At 42.5% G+C, this 19929-nt stretch overlaps 1 protein-coding gene across 5 annotated transcripts in view; it reads right to left on the bottom strand.

Annotated features, from left to right (window-relative positions):
• The window catches only part of STAG1 (STAG1 cohesin complex component), a 373810-nt gene that overhangs the window by 203971 nt on the left and 149910 nt on the right, over positions 1-19929 (bottom strand). For all 5 annotated transcript variants that reach the window (XM_077825490.1, XM_077825488.1, XM_077825489.1 and 2 more), the window contains 2 exons: positions 12643-12847; positions 7253-7404 (listed from right to left, as the gene is read on the bottom strand). In XM_077825490.1, the coding sequence (XP_077681616.1) occupies positions 7253-7404; positions 12643-12847 (357 nt within the window). The remainder of the gene's footprint in view (positions 1-7252; positions 7405-12642; positions 12848-19929) is intronic.

The following is a 19929-nucleotide window of genomic DNA, read 5'->3' as shown; positions in this document are numbered from 1 at the left end:
CTAGAAGCCTTGGTTCCTGCACCAACATTTCTCAGTGAGGAACTGAACCTTCTCCTTGCTATCTTTTGGGACCATCACCAAAACAGATAAGGCAACGCTGTCAGGCTTGTTGGTAGCATGTCCAACTCTGTAGCAGGTGATTTTCTATGTGCAGGTGAATCTGCATCTTAATGATCTATCAGCACATGCTACACTGGCAGGTATGGGCACAGCAACATATCCCTAAGTAGCCTGCCAAACTGGCATCCATGTTTTGAATATCTGTCAATCATTTGGGCATGCTGGTGTGCCCTACTACCTCTGGCTCCTCTCAGGAATCTTTAAAGCACAATGTCCTTGTGAACAGACATTCATGTGGTCACTGGCTGACCCTTTAGCCACCTCATGCCTGTTCACTAAATACCTCCTTTGAAAATTCTGGCTAGCGGATCACAAGGGAGCAAGTAGAGGGACAAGAGAGAGAAGCCAACAAGCCTGGCAGGGACAAAACACAGCAGTAAGGGTTAACAGGAGCTCATGACCATCTCATTGGTGCAGATGCATCAAGAGAGAAGGGGGCTATTCAGCAGAGATATTTTCAGAGCCTTGTGTATTCTAAGTTTTCAAGTCCATGGAATTTGATAGAGAATCTACCCAATGTTGCACAAATGTAATCCAGAATCTATATATTCATACATTTAAAAACCTGGTTGCCTAAAGTTAGACCCAAATTAAAGTGGCCCAGTTTTCAGAGGTGCTGAGCACCTCTGAAGTAAATTTGGGCTGAAGACGCTGGGTGTCTTGATATCAGGACACTTTTATTTAGGTTCCTAAATATAGACTGAAGTGCTCAATTTTAGGCACCGAGGCTTAAAAATTTTGGCTTAGGTTTCCAGTCCTTTTGGTTGCAAAGAAAACCTTACAAATATGGATCAAGTGCAAACCAGTGCAGTGTTGTCTTCCTTACTCAGCAGACAGCCCAAAAAGCTTTAAAAGGTCTGACATGCCAATTCATAGAATCACAGAAATGTAGGGCTGGAATTAATTCCAAACCCCTGTGCTGTGGCAGCACCAAATAAACCTAGACCAGCGGTTCTCAAACTGTGGATCGGGACCCCAAAGTGGATCGCAACCCCATTTTAATGGGGTCACCACAGCCACTATTAGACTTCGCTGGGACCCAGAGCTGAAGCTGAAGCCTAAGCTCCACCCCCATCCAGGGCAGTGGGGCTTGGGCTGTGGCCCTCCCCCACGGTCATGTAGTAAATTTGTTGTTGGAAGGGGGTCACGGTGCAATGAAGGTTAAGAACTCCTGACCTAGACCATCCCTGACAGGTATTTGTCCAACCTGTTTTTTTTAAAATGTCCTGCCTTGGGCGCCTATTCCAGTGCTTAACTATCCTTAGAGTTAGAAAGATTTTTCTTAATATCTAACATAAATCACCCTTGCTGCAGAGCCAACCTATTAGTTTTTGCCCTACTTTCAGTGACATGGAGAATAACTGATCACTGTTCTCTTTCTAACAGAACTTAATACATTTGAAGACAGGCTCCTCCCTCCCCTCGTCTTCTTTTCTCAGGATTAAACAAACAGTTTTTTTAATCTTTCCTCATAGGTCAAGTTTTCTAAATCTTTTATTTTTGTTGCTGTCTTCTGGATTCTCTCCATTCCATCCACATCTATCCTTACTGGGCACAGTACTCTAGCTGAGGCCTCACCACTACCAAGTAGAGCAGGACAATTACTCCTATATCTTACATGCAACATTCCTGTTCTGCAGTTACATCACAATGTTCACTCATATTCAATTTATGATCCAATGGAACCCAGATCCTTTTCAGCAGTACTGCTACCTAAAGAGTTATTTCCAATTTTGTATTTGTGCATTTAATTTTTTTCTTCTTAAATGTAGCATTTTGCTTTTGTCTCTACTGTATTTCATCTTGCTAAATTAAGACCAATTCTTCAATTTGTCAAGGTTAGTTTGAATACTAATCCTGTACTCCGAAGTCCTTGCAATCCCTCCCAGATTGGTGCCATCTGCAAATTTTATAAGCATACTCTCCACTCCATTATCCAAACATTAATGAAAATATTGAATAGTACTGGACCAAGGACTGACCCCTGTGAGACTCCACTAGATATGCCCACCCAGTCTGACAGTGAACCATTGATACTTACTCTTTGAGCACAGTATTTCAATCAATTTTGCACACACCTAATAGCAATTTCATCTAGACCTAGTTTGCTTATGAGGATGTCATGTGGGATTGTGCCCAAAGCATTACTAAAATCAAGATAAAAGAAAAGGAGAACTTGTGGCACCTTAGAGACTAACAAATTTATCTGAGCTCAAATAAATTTGTTAGTCTCTAAGGTGCCACAAGTACTCCTTTTCTTTTTGCGGATACAGACTAACATGGCTGCTACTCTGAAATAAAATCAAGATATATCACATCTATTTCCCCCCCCCCCCCAGTAACCCCGTCAAAGAAGGAAATTAGGTTAGTTTGACACGATTTGTTCTTGACAAATCCATGCTGGCTATTCCTTATAACCCTATTATTCTCTAGGTGCTTACAAACTGATTAATAGTTTGTTCCAGTATCTTTCCAGATATCAAAGTTAGGCTGACTGATCTCTTTATTCCTTTGTTCTCCTTTTTAAAGAAAGGTACTATGCTTACCCATCTCCATTCTTCTGAGACCTCACCCATCCTCCAGGAGTTCTCAAAGATAATTACTAATAGTTCCAAGATTGCTTTAGCTAGTTTCTTAAGTACCCTAGGATGAATGTCATCAGGCCCTACCAACTTGAATACATCTAACTTATCTAAATATTCTTTACCCTGTTCTTTCCCTATTTTCCCCCTTGTTGTTAATATTAATTGTGTTGAGTATCTAGTCACCGTTAGCCTCTTTAGTGAAGACTGAAACAAAATAGGCATTAAACACTTTGACTTTCTTGATGACATCAATAATTAGCTTTCCTTCCCTGCTAAGTAGAGGACCTATACTTTCCTTCGTCTTTCTTTTGCTCCTAATGCATTTAAAGAGCCTCTTCTTATTGCCTTTTGTGTTCCTGGCTCATTCCCCTCAGAGACCAAGTACAGACTCTTGAGACCTGAGTGGCTGAACTGGAGAGGTATATATAGAGGAGACTTTCAGGGCCACAGCAGAGCAATCTCACCCTCACTTTGACTGCCTCTGTGCTGTTGAGGAGGATGAAAGTCTCAAGGAAAAAGAACATCAAGCTGGAGCAGAGGGAAACGATCCTATAGTTGGGACCCTCAGTCCAGATGATGTCACAGTATCCTCTTGTGTAGGTGGGGATCCCAGTTATTAGGAAGAGATAGGTAATAATAATGGTAATAGTAACTATTAGAAATACAGATAGTAGGGTTTGTGGTCCATACAAACCCTGTACAGATCCCTATTCTCTTCACCAATGAACACTAGTACCTCATAGGCCTGCCAAGTGTCATGCATCTCACGTGGCCATCATCTTTTTGACAGGTTTGTCATGCATTCCTGTGGAAGTGGTAAAATGTTACCTGTTTCTTGTATACCTATTATGGAGGCAGGAGTTGCAGTTCCATAGTTAAGGCTAAGTTGAGTTTCCCCATAAACTTGAGTCCAGAATAAATTTTCTCTGAATTTACAAGTAAACCCATTAATGAATTTATGAATTACATTTAATTTTAAAATGGTTCCTTTGAGAAATTTAACATCTGTGTCAGTCTTTTCTTTGCCCAGAATGATCTAAATAACAGTCTGATGAACTGGGAAATATCTGTATTATTTGTAAGAAGTACAGTGTGCCCTTCTATGTAATTGTTTAACATGGATTGTTTGATATGGAATTAGATTAAAAGGGGTTGTTAAAACAGTGGTTCTCAACCAGGGGTACACATATCCCTGGGGGTATGCAGAGGTCTTCCAGGGAGTACATTAACTCATCTAGAGATTTGCCTAGTCTTACAACAGGCTGCATTAAAAAGAACTAGAGAAGTCAGTACAAACTAAAATTTCATACAGACTTTATACTGCTCTATATACTGTACACTGAAATGTAAGTATAATATTTATATTCCAATTGATTTATTTTATAATTATATAGTAAAAATGAGAAAGTAAGCAATTTTTCAGTAACAGTGCGCTGCGACACTTTTGTATTTTTATATCTGATTCTGTAAGCAAGTAGTTTTTAAGTGAGGTGAAACTTGAGCGTATGCAAGACAAATCAGATTCCTGAAAGGGGTACAGTAGTCTGGAACAGTTGAGAGCTACTGTATTAAAGGAACTAAGAAGGAAACGTAAAATTATGATACAGATAAGAGTCCTTGGAATCTGTTTACAGGGAAATACACCCTACTTGGCTCCAGTCAGATTAAGAACAGCTTACGCTTCCAAGGCTAAAGCCTAGGACCAAAAAGGAGGATACTAAATATTAGAGGACCCTGGATTTAGAAAAGGATAGAGGGGTTAAATGAATAGGCCAGGACATCGGTGAGAACTGACAAGCTGGCAAGAAGATAAAGAGAGAGAGAGAAGCAGAAACAGCTTCTTTTTGGGCAACAAATCGGAAGTACAGTCCCATACTGATGTGTCAGTAGAAGAGATTTTAGAACAAATTGATAAATTAAACAGTAATAAGTCACCAGGACCAGATGGTATTCACCCACAAGTTCTGAAGGAACTCAAATATAAAAATTGCAGAGCTATTAACTGTAGTATGCAACCTATCACTGAAACAAGCCTCCATACCAGATACCTGGAAGGGAACTAATGTAACACTAATTTTGTTTAAAGGGCTCCAAAGGGGATACTGGCAATTATAGGCTGATGAACGTAATTTCAGTACCAAGCAAAATGGTAGAAACTATAGTAAACAGAATTATCAGACACACAGACAAACACGATTTGTTGGGGAAGAGTCAACACCACTTTTGTATAGGGAAAAGATGCATCACCAATCTATTAGAGTTCATTGAGGGTGTCAACAAAAATGTGGATAAGGGTGATCCAGGGGATACAGTGTACTTGGATTTTCAGAAAGCCTTTGACAGAGCTATAGGCACTTAAGAAAACTAGGTAGTCAAGGTATAAGAGGGAAGTTCCTCTCGTGGATCAGTAACTGGCTAAAAGATAGGAAAAATAGGGTAGAAATAAATGGTCAGTTTTCTCAATGGAGAAATATAAATAGCCAGGTTTCCCAACGATCTGTAATGGGACCTTTGCTGTTCAACATATTCATAAAGGATCTGGAAAAAGGAAGTGAACAGTGCAAAGACAAGTTTGCAGATGATACATAATTATTTAAGATAGTAAAGTCCAAAGCTGACTGTGAAGAGTTACAGAAGGATCTCACAAAACTGGGTGACTGGGCAATAAAATGGCACATGAAATTCTTCTTTGCACTTATAAATGTTATGCACACTGGAAAAAATAATCCCAACTACATATACTTACACAATGGGGGACTGTATCATGGAACACAGCGACTCTGAAAAAGATATAAGGGTTGTAGTGGATAATCACCTGAATAAAAGCTCCCAGTGAGACTCTGTGGCCAAAAAAGCTAATGTAATCCTTGGATGGATAAACAGGGGAATCTCAAGTAGTAGTAGACACGTTATTTTGTCTCTATTTTCGCACTGGTGTGATCAGTGCTGGAATACGGTGTCCAGTTCTGGTGTCCACAATTCAAGAGAAGAGCCACAAGAATGATTAAAGGATTTGAAAAAATTCTTTATAGTGATAGACGTAAAGAGCTCAATCTATTTAATTTAACAAAGAGAAGTTTAAGGGGTGACTTGATTACAGGGGGGAACAGATATTTAATAATGGGCTCTTCAGTCTACCAGAGGAAGGTATAACATCATCCAATGGCTGGAAGTTGAAGTTAGACAAAATTAGACAGGAAATAAGGAGTAAATTTTTAATAGTGAGAGTAATTAACTACTGAATTTTGCAAGGTTAGTGGTGATTCTCCATCACAGACAATTTTTAAATCAAGATTGGATGTTTTTCTGAGATATGCTGTAGGAATTATTTTGGAGAATTTCTATAGCCCATGTTATACAGGAGCTCAGACTAGATGATCACAATAGAACCTTATGATCTTCAAATCTATGAAAAGGGGTAAAAACATCACAGGGAAGCTATATATATCCCAAACCCAAGCATTATAAATTAATAAAATTCAGCTTAAAGATTACACTTCAAAAAATCCAAAATATATGCACAGTTAAGGCACCCAATCAACCTTAACTCTGCACTGTAGTGATATCATGAGGGGGAAATTATTTTAAAACTATTTTTTTAAATCAATTTTATCTAATCTAAGACAACAAACACTAAAATGCCTTTATCATAATCATATAATTTTTGCATGGCATCACTACAGGGTACAGTTAAAGTTGTTTGGGTGACTTATCTGTGCACTTCTGTACTTATCATATTTTGATTTCTTTTAAGTGCAAACTTAACTCTGAATTTCCTGGGATCTAATACTCGATTATTGGATAATTACGTCATCCCTGTAATGTTTTTTTTCTCACCTAGTACCAGACTGGCATTTACCAAGTGACTTTAATATCCCCTTAGTTTGGTGTTCTTTCAAAGTGCAAAAAGAAGTAATGTCACTCTCTGAGCTACAGTTGTGCTGGGGGAAGGGAGAAGCAGACAATACAGTTGGATGGAGCACAGAATCCGCTTCAAAATCTCATTTTTCTATGTTTAGCGAAAATCTGCATGCTATGCACAATTCTGGACTAATTTTCTGCCTTCCTCATCACGTACATTAATCTTAGAAAATAGCCATCATTCTATATGTGCAGAAGAGCAATTGCTTACAATCTTAGCTGTGTGTGTAAACCCAACACTTGATGATGTAGCCCTAAGTAATATGCTCGAGGCCACAGAGAAATTCTTTGACAGAACTCCTCTCTTGCTTCCTAATATTGTGCTTGAACCACAAAACCAAACTCTCTCCCCAAGTACAGCATAAAAAAGCATGAATAATTTAAATTTCAAAAATCTGTTTGGTGTACTTGATTGATTTGCTCCCCTTTGTAGACAAGAGGCTGACTATACACTAATTTGAAAATTTGCACTATGAACAAAAAACACACTCATATTTTCAAAATTATAAATACTATAAAAGGCTACATTTTTTTCAGGAAATAACTTGTGAATTAGATATTCTTTTACAGGTTTTCAGAACAGTGAATGATATAACTAGGAAAATAGCTTTGGTTCTTTGACTTACCTCTTTCCTTTTTTGAAGCAGCAGCTCCAATCTTTCATTAGCTCTCTTACCAATCATTTTGTTTCTCTCAGCTTCATACTGCCTCTGTGTATTATCCTGGTGAATACTCAGGTTTAAGGCAACATTCACAAGAGCAGTCATAAGCTTCATAGCTGTAAAGAGTGGAAGATAAAGGAACGTTACTCACCTGTAACTGAAGCTCAAGCATATTGCCTCTGCAGATTCACACTCATGGGACGTGAGCAACCCTTGACACATGGATACAGAACCATCTGGAAAACAGTTCCCATCAAGGTCACACCCATCCCCCTCACTGATCCAAACATTAGAACTGAGAGTATATAAGAAACAACCCTCATTGTTCCTTCCCAAATATTCAGAGTAACATTAAAATTCCCAGCTGGGGAAGGAGAGCAAGTGAGTAAGTGAGTGTGGCTCTACAGAATCAATATACTTGGAGAAGTCCAGTTACTGGAAATAACTTTCCTTTCTCCATTGAAAACTGTCTGTGTTGATCCTGACACACTAGGGAAAATGAATATGAATAACAACTCTGTTCAAGAGAGCTGAAGTAAAGCGCTGCACGGGACTATTTTTTTAATCCCGCTCCCGTCCCACCCCAAAATACCCACTCCCGCATTTTTTCTTGCATTTTTATCCTGTTACCACCCACAAAAACCTTAAGATCTTGCAAATCCTGGAAAAGAGATTCCCCCATGATACTAAAAAAAACCCAACACCATCAGTTAATATATTATATATATATATATATATATATATATATATATATATATAAAAAAAATAGAAATCGACATAATATTTACCACTAAAAGAATAAAACAACTCATGCTTAAACCATGTAAAAAAATACTTTAACTCCTGTTATAATAGACATGAAATCTCTTTCTAGCCCTCACTTAAATGTAAGTATTAAAACCTTTATTTAAAAAAAAAATTTTTTTTTTGCTTTACATTGCTGAAATTCTATTTATGACAAACTGACGAGAGACTTAGCGTTTTCCTGCAAATGACCACAGTCTGGTTTTTTGCCCACCCAGTCCCGCACGCATCAAAGTACTGCTGCCTGGAGGACCAACCTCCCTCTGTCTATCAGTGCCTGGAATTGCTCCTGGTGTTCCAGAGGGATCTTGTCCTTGAACTCTGCTAGCCTATTGTAGTTATTAGTCATACTTGGCTAGAAGAACCTGGAAATTGGCAATGTGAAATTGTAGGCCCGCAGAAGAACAGACTTTCTTGCCCAGCAGATTCAGCCTCTTAGCTGTTTTGTCTGAAGGAGTGGACTTCTGTATCCACTTGGACAACGAGGGAGCTGGGGAATGGGTGGGGAACAAGAAATCTGCCCCCTTAGCTGGCACAAAGTATCTCCTCTTCACCCACATAAGTGTGGGGGCACACGTGGCTGGTGTGTGCCACACGGCCCACACCAGTTCCAGGATGGCCACCGTGGGGTTGGAGGATGCCCAGGAGTCAATGTTGTGGGTCCTGAATGTCCTCCAATGGGGTTCCCAGGTCTGCCGCTACTCTCTGCAACAAGTCCTGTATTGTCAGTGATGATCCGGCAGAGAGAGCAGGAAAGGGATGATCACCTCATCTGGTGACGCGGATACGCCAGGCGGGACCGGTGGAGCTAGCAGCCTGAGATAGTACATGGTGTCTGTGGCAAGGATCCCAGGGTCCCCAGTACAGCCAAAAAGAGGGGTCCATGGGACACAGTACCAGGCCCCTTTTGTAGGGTCATATGCCAGAGGGGAGGAAAGTCTGGGTCATATATCCAAGACTCTGGTGCAACATCAAGGAAAATGACTGGTCCAGCTCTGAGAATTCCTCAGATTCAAAAGACTGTTCATACCAGAGTGCTGTGATGAGTCAGAGAGACGGGCTTCTCTGTCAGCAGCAGAAGGGGCTCATCCTTAGGAGTAGGAATGTTGCAGGTGAACAGAGAGCTGGAGAGATTGCAGGGATGGGAGGATTAACTCCTCCATTGTCAAGAAGGTCTCTGAGTGGCCAGGGGTCCATGGAGCCCCAGTGGAGATGCTGAAGGGGCCTGGCGGGTGTCTGGTGGGCCAGCCTGTATGGCAGGCATGTGGGCACCAGCATAGTGGGTGGTGCATGTACCGGTGAGTGTTCTGGTTGTTTGTGTGGTGTGATCCCCATCGGATCCCATATGCGCCTGGCCTTACCTTCCATCTGGGGAATCCACTCCAGCCGGTTCTGTGAGCAACGTCTCACCCAACGTGGATCAGCTCAGGGAGGAAACACTGTGCTTGGGAGCAGTCCACTGCGGGGACCTGCTCTTATGCCCATGAGACTGTCTTCTGCTCTCATGTCGGGACTTGTTCTTAGTCTTCAGTACCGCTGGTTCCAAGGCATGTGTGGTGCTCAGAGGGGTGCTCACTGCCAGTGGTGGCTGCTGTACAGGGGGGTTTCCTGGGCCTGGATCCTAGTGCACCCAGGGCCTCATTGCTTCCTCCATTAGATATTTGCAAAGGCAGAGCTCACTGGCTTCCCTCATCCTGGGCAGGAAGGACTTACAGATGGTGCAAAGTGCCACCATGTGTGCCTTGCCCCGGCAGTAGAGGAACCGCTGGTGTTCTTCACTCATAGAGAAGGAACATGGGCAGGAAACACAGCTTTTGAAGTATGGAATCCTGGCCATAGTCCCGGGGGAAGGAAGGGAGAGAGGAAGGGAAGCAGTGAGAAGGAACTGAGGGGTGGTCGGTCCACCCCGGCCTTTATCACCTCGGACGAAACCATGAGGTGGAGCAAGGGCACATGCTTGGACCAAGAGATGCTACTACTTTCAAAACCTCCAGCTCTGGATGCGTGGTGCATGCATATAACCCTCAGTGGATTCCACAAGTAACAGCAAAAAAAAAAAATTTACGTACATCAGAAGCAGGAAGCCTGCTAAACAACCAATGGGGACACTGGACAATCAAGATACTAAAGAAGCACTCAAGGATGATAAGGCCATTGAGGAGAAACTAAATGAATTCTGAGGAACTTTCCCAGATTGAGGTGTCATTATAGGTGGTTTTGGAGCAAAATTGATAAACTTAACATTAATAAGTCACCAGGACCAGATGGTATTCACCGAAGAGTTCTGAAGGTACTCAAATGTGAAACTGAAGAACTACTCAGTGTGATGTGTAACCTATCATTTAAATCAGCTTCTGTACCAGATGACTGGAGGATAGCTAATGTGACACCAATTTTTTAAAAAGGCGCCAGAGGCGATCCCAGCAATTACAGGCCAGTAAGCCTACCTTTAGTACTGGGCAAACTGGTTGAAACTATAGTAAAGAACAGAATCATCAGACACATAGATGAACATGATTTATTGAGGAAGAGTCAACATGTTTTTTTGTAAAGGGAAATCATGCCTCACTAATCTACTAGAGTCTTTTGAGGGGGTCAACAACCATGTGGACAAGAGTGATCCAGTGGATATAGTGTACTTAGATTTTCAGAAAGCCTTTGACAAGGTCCCTCACCAAAGGCTCTTAAGCAAAGTAAGCAGTCATAGGATAAGAGGGAAGGTCCTCTCATGGACCAGTAACTGGTTAAAAGATAGGAAACAGAGTAGGAATAAATGGTCAGTTTTCAGGATGGAGAGAAGTAAATAGTGGTGTCCCCTAGGGGTCTGTACTGGGACCAGTACAGATCAACATATTCATAAATTATCTGGAAAAAGGGGTGAACACTGAAGCGGCAAATTTGCAGATGATACAAAACTACACGTTAGTTAAGTCCAAAGCAGACTGCGAAGAGTTACAAAGGAATCTCACAAAACTGGGTGACTGAGCAACAAAATGGCAGATGAATTCAATGTTGATAAATGCAAAGTAATGCATATTGGAAAACATAATCCCAACTAAACATATAAAATGATGGGGTCTAAATTAGCTCTTACCCCTCAAGAAAAAGATCTTACAGTCATTGTGGATAGTTCTTTGAAAACATCCACTCAATGTGCAGCAGCAGTCAAAAAAGCTAACAGAACACTGGGAATCATTAAGAAAGGGATAGATAAGACGACAGAAAACATAATATTTCCTCTATATAACTCCATGGTATGCCTACATCTTGAATACTGCGTGCAGATGTGGTTGCCCCATCTCAAAAAAGATATATTGGAAAAGGTTCAGAAAAGGGCAACAAAAATTATTAGGGGTATGGAACGGCTTCCATATGAGGAGCGATTAATAAGACTGGGACTTTTCAGCATGGAAAAGAGATGACTAAAGGGGGATATGATACAGGTCTATAAAATCATGACTGGTTTGGAGAAAGGAAATAAGGAAGTGTTATTTACTCCTTCTCATAACATAAGAACTACGGCACCAAATGAAATTAACAGGCAGCAGTTTTAAAGGAAGTATTTTTTCGCACAACACACAGTCAACCTGTGGAACGCCTTGCCAGAGGATGTTGTGAAGGCCAAGACTATAACAGAGTTCAAAAAAGAACTAGGGAAGTTCATGGAGGATAGGTCCAGGATGGGCAGGGATGGTGTCCCTAGCCTCTGTTTGCCAGAAGCTGGGAATGGGTAACAGGGGATGGATCACTTGATTACCTGTTCTGTTCATTCCCTCTGAGGCATCTGGCATTGGCCACTGTTGGAAGACAGGATACTGGGCTAGATGGATCTTTGGTCTGACCCACTATGGCAGTTCTTATGTTCTTAATACAATATGGACCATCACTCGAAGAAGAACTGAATGTTGGTCAATGGTGTGCGTGAAATGACTTCATCTCAGTTCAGTCCTTTGTGGACAAGAGTCTATGTCAGAAAGCTGCCTTCACTGTAAGTGGCAACCTTCAGAGACACGAAGTGAGCTTTCTGGACCGGTTCGTGGCACATTGCGGGGAACCATCAGTAACAGTTTGCACTACTACTGCCTGTACTGTATATGGCTGGGAGGTAAGCAGAGCATTTCAGTTTTCGGACTGACAGTCAAGGATTTTTCTCAAACAATACATTCATTCAATAAAAATGATGTTTTAAAACATCAAAGACGCCATGAGAATTGGAAAGCTATACATTAGGCTGTATAAATATAAGCCACTGCATTGAAAAATATGAAACAGAAAACAACTCAATTGTCTATTAATATTTAAACATACTTCTGAATAATTCCTACTTTTTATATTATAGTTTAATGTACATGTGTTTAATTAGGAAAACTGAACTTTAGTACAATTAAAATATGTGTGATATTTAGAATTTGAGTGCAATTTCCAAAAGCACTTCGTGTAGGTCTTATTCTGTTTCCATTTAAGTCAATGGTAAAACGTCTTTTGAATTCAGTGGGGAGAGACTTAGGCCAATAAGTATATGGAAAATTCCCCCCTTTGTGCTTACTTACCAGCAAGAGTACTGGTATGCCTGAAAGCTCGGACCTGGGAATCCGACAAACCAGTCAGAAGAGAGATCACTGTATCCATCATATATTCATCATAAATGATGCTATACTGACACTGTCGAATCAGCACTCCAATGAACTCACAAAAGTTTGATCGAAATTTTTTCCATTGTGGCCCAGGCATGGTAAGAGGGTAATCACCACTGTCCTGAAAAAAGAGAAAACATTTATACTCTATATTACAAATGCTTCCCATTCAATCCTATTTTATATACAGAATTTGTATTCCACAAAAAGGAAAACACACATGATTTTCTCTTGTGCATATGGATTTCCCTTTCTCTTAGGGCTGGATCCTGCACCACTGAAGCAATGGGAACTTTACTATTGACTGCACTGGGCACACAACCAGTTTTCTAGTCCCACTTTTTAGTCACCACTACATGGTAGGAGTGAGAGTGTGAAACCTTCAGTTCAGTGTGATCAGTCACCTCTCCTTTACTATCCTCCCAACCTCATCATCTCAGACATCGCTGCATTTCAATGGCACTGCACATACAGTTTGCAAGTGCTTTGTTATCCTCAGAAGTGAAAGGACCACATGTAAAATATAAACTCAATGGCAGCGTTAACTATAGAGCGACTGCCGTCTCTCCATAATATCTGTGATTATGTATTCCATCAAAACAACCCTATGAAACTTGAAGGTTTCAGAATTAAATGCTCAAAAGTCAGGCAATAGCAAAGTTAAAGTTTCTGTGGAGCTTTAAGTCTGCTTCCTTGTGCATATGCATTTTGATACAGCCTTTAATTATGTGATCAAAATGCTATTATTCCCTTAGGACTCCTCTCTCACAGCAGACTGAAATGTGCAATGTAAATAAGCAGATGTGAAACTCTTATTTTCATATAACTTGTTAGTATTGAAGAAGAAAGCTGCAAACTCTACAATTACTATCTGGCAGCCAACACTAAAATAATATATTTTCTCTATACAAATCAAATATGCACACAAAAACCTAAAAAAACATTAAGGTTGCAAAGTCAAGCAGATAAAAGCTGTGAAATGCCACAATTCTGGTCGCCTGTGCAACCTTAATTCATCCCCTCTCCCCAGGTACGTGCATTAAGATACAGTCTTTAATTACATCATCGTGCATGTTTTTTTCCCACAAGACACTGCCTTATTCAGTGCACAGAATGGAAAAACCTCAGTGAAGACCTTGGTGAAGACTCTGGGAATGGTAGAGAGTCCAAATGGAAGAGCACTAATGGAAATGGGGCGAGCCGACCATGAACCTCAGGAACGGTCTATGCGCCAAATGGACATCAATGTGAAGGCATCTTGCATATCAAGAGACAACCACATGCCTTTTTCTAGAATGGGATGACCGCTGTTAGTGTGACCATAAGAAACTTGGACTTGTGAAACTGCAGATCCAGAATTGGTCTCCATCCACCATTGTTCTTGGATATCAGGAAGTAAGCTGACTAGAACTTTTTGCCCTGATATTCCACAGGAACACACTCTATCACTCTTCACTGCTATAAGGAGCTCACCTCTTGGGTGAAGTTGCTGTCATAAGTGTGATCCCTGAGGAGTGATCGGGGGGGCTGCAGATGAGGTAGTGTGATGAACTCAATCACATACCCATGGTGGATGACATTTAGCACCCATTTGTCCATTGTTATTGCATTTAAGCTTGAGGGAAAAGGAAAGGCGGAAGGGTGGTCGCATGGTGGTAGGCATGGTTGCTGGCTTTTGAGAATATTCCAGAAATATCTTTTAGCTAGGGGTTGCACCTGTACGGAGGAAGGCTGTGAAGGTGGTCCTGGGGTCAGGATCTCTGTCTTCTACTGCTTCTGTGGAGGCTCACAAGGTCTCTGATGGAAAAACTGGGAGGACTTGTAGCATTGTGTGGGCAGCGGAACCTATTCTTCAGGGCAGGTGTATAAATATCCAGCAAATGTAGGGTAACTCTGGAATCCTTGAGGGTCTGAAGTGAATCATACATTTTCTGATTAAAAAGATAAGATTCATCAAAATGGAGATCTTTGATGGTGTTCTGTACCTCCCTAGGGAAACCAAGGGAGTGGAGCAATGACTCCCTCCACATGGCTATGCCCAAAGCCATAGACCTGGAAAATGTATCCACCATGTCCACCGTTGACTGAAGTGTTGTTCTTGCCACCAGTTTTCCTTCCTCCATGATCACCTGGAAGTGAGCTCGGTCTTGCTGTGCAAGTTTTCCAGTAAATTACTCCAGTTTGCTATAATACAGGAAATCATATTTAGCTAGTAAAGCCTAATGGTTTTGAAATCCTGAATTGAAGGCTGGCCAAGGAAGAGACCTTGCAGCCTGAAAGGTCCAACTTCTTGCGCTCTTGTTGCATGGTGTGGAAAGTGGGTGTTGCTGGACTACAACTGAACTGGGGGGGCACTCAGACCCTTTAGCTGGAACCCCGCTTTGGGGATAGGCGTGCCTGTGGCCAATGTATGCCATACTGTCCTAGCTGGCTTGAGGATGGCATCATTGATTGGCAAAGCAGCTGAAGCTGCTGCAGATGAATGAATGGTATCCAGGTGTTTATGTTGTGTAACCTGGATTTCCTCTATGGGGATGTGAAGCTCCCCTGCCACTCTACAGAGGAAGTCCTGGAATTTTCTGAAGTCATCTGGAGGCGAAGGGGACGCTGAGGTTACTGCCTCATCTGGTGAGGAAGAAGAAAATCTCTCCAGTTCCGTGGCACCGTTGGAACTGTGCTAAGAGGCTCCTCTTCCAGCATTGGCTCTGATCATCTATTCGAAGGCACCCTTAATGGGGAGGCAGGTGAAATTTCCCTTGGGGACCAGACGGGTTTGGGGGGTGAGGGGGAGTATTGGGACTAGGGCCCCCAACAGGGCCAGTATGCTGGATCTGAAGGATGTTGTGGCTGGCCCCGTGGTGGATATGGAAGATATTGACACGATGTAGATGGTCTTCTGGAGTACCTGTACTGGTGGTAGGGGATGGATGGTCCTTGCCCATTGTCTGACTTTTCCAAGGATGAAAAAGCGGACTCCGGTTCCATCAGAGGTGTGGAAACCATCGGAACAGGAGGTAAGGGGTCTCGTAATGGTGACGTCATGAGTGGGAGAAATAGTCTCCCAAGAGGTGCAGGTTCCCAGCAAGCGTAGCGATCTTGGTTCTTTGAAGATGTCTTGGTATTCAAGTGCTTTTCCTGATCTCCCTGGTGTTAAGGGTGCCCTCTCCTTACACAGCACCAGTGGCAGAACAGTGGACTTCCCCAGAGTGGATGGGTTCCGCACTTTATGGGATGCTGATGTCTACAGTACCTGCAGTCTGGTATGCGGGATCGCCGGATCCCATTGCTTGTGAGACTTTGTCTTGTGTTTATGTGCTTTAGAGCGCGTTCCCTCTCCATGACTCGAACTCATGGAAGGAGCATCCCCTTTCTTCAGTTTCAAGGACGATTTAAAGCCACGTTTATGGGCATGCTTCCTAACCTCCCAACTAGGTCCTGGCATGGGGTCCATAGTCCACTGATACCAGATCCAGATTCAGTAGCAGGAGGCGTGCTCCTGGCTGTTTCAGGCCGATGTACAGAGGGGATCCCCTGGCCAGCTTGGGTCCGAGGGAGGCCTCATGGTGACTTCCATAATGTGCTTCCGGAGAACAGCTCAGCCTTCTCAGGTATGGCTAGGGAAGGACTGGCAGATACTGCCCCTGGATGCAACGTGGGCTTCTCCCAAGCAATAGAGGCAGTGTTGATGTTCGCCACTGACCAAGAGCACCCTGCAGCTCTCCGCAAAAGCTCCTGGAATTGTCTGAAGTCATCAGGTGGGGAGGGGATGATATAGCAACTGCTCCATTTGATTAAAAAGAAGGGAATCTTGCTAGTTCCGGTGGAACCGCTGGGACTGGGCTAGAAAGTTCGTCTTCCACCATAACATCCATGTCCCTGCTGGAATGACCCTTCAAGGGGGAAAGCAGGTGATGGTACTCAATATGACCAACAGGCTGGATCCACCTGAGATTGTGGGGGGTCCCCATAGGATGGGATACCAGTGGCTTTGGAATAGATGAGGAAGCAGTTGTTGCATGGACATGCTGGTCTCCGTGATCATGCACAGGAGTAGTATGGTAAGGGTGGTTCTTCCCCCAGTTCTGACTCATCAGAAGAGGAAAAGGCAGACTCTGATTCCAATGACAGTACTATCAGAGCCAACGGGAGAGTGTAGAGCATAGAAGCAAAGGGTGAGGGACCCAGTGTCACAGGCATATCCCATGGTGGGGATATGATCTCTTTGGAAGTGGAGGGACCTGATGGAGGGGGAGACTCTGGATCCAGCAAGGCAAAGACATCTTGAGGTGCAGCCGTGGCTCCAGATCTCTCTGGATCCCATTGTTTATGGGATCTTTTTCTCATGCCTGTGGGACTTGGAACAAACTCTGTCTCCTTGGGCCAAGCTGGTGAAGGGAGTGTCCATCTTGGATTTGGAGGAAGGCTACGTCCTATGCTTATGGGAGTGCTTCTTTATCTCCCGAATAGGCCCTGCCATGGGATCTGTGGGATTGGTTCCGCCAGCATCAGAGTTGGACGTAGTAGTGGGAGGCGCACTCCTCCCTGAATCAGACCGATGTACAGAGGAGGTTCCCGGCCTGGGTCTAAGTGCAGTCACATGGCAAGCGCCATGAGATGCTTCCAGAGGTGAAGTGCCTGGCCTTCTCGGGTGTGGCTGGGGAAGGAGTAGCAAACACTGCAGCTGGCTGCGATGTGAGTTTCTCCCAGGCAGTAGAGGCAGCATTGGCTGTTGTCACTGACTGAGAAGGACTGTGGGCAGGAGGCACAGAGTTTGAAGCCTGGAGTTCTGGCCATACTCCAGTACCCATATGGGGAACGGGGGGGAGGGGCAAGAGAGCGAAAACCCTAAAGTCTATCTAAAGCAATTGCTAAAACTATAAACTCTTAAACTAAGAAGAATATAAAAGTGGTAAAACTGCTATAAAAATATCTAAAAACTATTTACAAATATCCTTTTTTAGAAGTGTGTCAGAGATGAGGACACTGAAAGTTCTGACTGGACCATGTGGTGATAAGAAGGTACTGGAGAGACAAAGGGTCCACCCCACCCTTTACCCCCTCAGATGGAAACATGAGGTGAGCCAGGGCATATGTACTGACCAACAGACAGTACTTCCAAATTCTCTGACTCTGGGTGCATGGTATGCATGCGTAGCCCTCAGTGGAATACAATAGGTACCATCATTCAAAGAAGAACCAGACTTTGAGAGCCTCTTTGTAATTCCTCCAGGAGGGATTTGAGTCTTCCCTATGAAACATGATAGCTCTAGGTGGCACCTGCAAGCACATCATCCATGACTGAAATCTTTCCACCTCATGAACTGCTGAGCTACTTTCCTTCCTCCACAGGGACTGAGACAGCAGATAAAATCCTAAAAAGTAGAAAGCATTGAGAGAAACACACATTGGAGCACTGAGGAAGAAGACAGGAAAAGACCAAGAGAGGGCTCCAAAACAACCAGCAGAAAGTAAGCAGCACTGAAAGTCTGTGGTGAAGCAAAACAACAACATTCACTGAACCTCTGACAAAATATGCCAAAATGCTGAAAAACATGTAAGAAGGGTCAAACAAATGGCAAAGTTCTGGCATGGAAAAATAAGCCTCTGAATACCATGAAACTACTAATAAAACATGGAAATGCTCCAATGGGAGAAATGAAGTGGCTGCTGCAAGACAAGCTGCAGATGAGTCACAGGGCTGAACAGGCCTTTACTCTCAGGATCAACAGACCCAGAGTGCTGAGTAAGCATCACAGGCCAACAAAAATAATTACATTATTATGGATCTAAGTGAAAAGGCATGTCTAAAAGCAAGAAAGCTATGGCTGCATGATCAGGAGAGAGCCAAAGCAGCAGTCCGTGGTGTCAAGCTATAGTTACTTTGGGGACTTCCTTCACTGCATGAGATCAAGAAACTCTCATGTTTCTCAAGACAAAAATAGTGGAAGTACGTATTGTTAGCCAGAATGGCCTTGCACACTATCTAGCACTTCTGTACCTCAAAGAGTCAAACAAGGAATCCACAAAACTCTTCAGCTAAAGGATTCTGTCTCACATTGGAAGTATGAGTCCCATGACTAAACATCCTGTACTGATGCTATATTTAGAGAAACAAAATGTAAGTTGAATATCAGGAAATACCTCCTCAGAGTGAAACGAATTACACTGTGGAGTAGTCTCCCAAAAGAAGTGGTGGAAACTTCACTGCTTGCAACTTTTGGTCATCTGATAAGACTATTGTATTCCTAACTTCTAAGATTCCATTTGATCTCATGCACTTTGGGTCTGTCATCCTACAAGGTTTATTTCATTTGTGCTGCATATTACCATGTACATTTTGTTGGCGTATGATACATGTTAAAAGCCTCAGAATGCTATGTTTATGAAGAACTCTGTGTAAGTTGGTCCAATAAAAGATATTACTTCACCCACCTTACCTCCTGATTATGAGAAACCATTTCATGTCAAGTCATGTTTGGAAGAGAAAGGGGAAGGATGATGGACAAAGAAAAGAGTGATCTGGAAATAACTGAGTTACTGGATACTTACTGAGGCAAAGATTAAAGGCTGCTACTATCTGACCCATATAAAGGATCTATTATCCCACTTCCCTTAAGTGTCCGCACCATATATAGAAATGCATTTGAAAAGCCCTGCCTCTTCATTCCCTGCCAGTCCTCCTCCTACACTCTTTAGCTTCCCTTCTCCAACACTGATTCTCCTCTTTCTGAGTTTCAAGAACTCTGACTGGATATCTATCAGCTGTCACTAGCCATTTGATTCCCCACCCCACACTCTCTGAACAGTCAAACAATTCAAGGCAGAAGGGTTTTTTATATATATAACACCAAACTCCATGCAGAATTCCACGATGCAAAAATAACTTCAGATTTCTTAGGCAAGATCCTTTCCTTTTGTGACCCCTTGCTGTAACTATCCTTTAACCAGCAGTGCCTGATCCTACTACCATTGCAGAAGTACCACTGACTTCAGTGGTGTGGGATAATTGTTTTTTTAAGTGTCCTTTTGTGTCTCTGATTGATGTTTCTAGAAACTACCATTTACACATTTTTAGTATTTTCATTCTATTCCTCTGCTAGTCTCTGCTTATACTTTTTCCATACAATGCAACCTTCTAACTTCTTATGTACTTGTTTAAATTGTCACTTCATCTGTGTCTCTACTCTCAAAGTACCGAAAAAG

Source organism: Eretmochelys imbricata, chromosome 9 (assembly GCF_965152235.1).
Source record: "Eretmochelys imbricata isolate rEreImb1 chromosome 9, rEreImb1.hap1, whole genome shotgun sequence".
Classification (NCBI taxonomy): Eukaryota; Metazoa; Chordata; order Testudines; family Cheloniidae; genus Eretmochelys; species Eretmochelys imbricata.
This window is presented reverse-complemented; position numbering and strand designations above follow the sequence as displayed.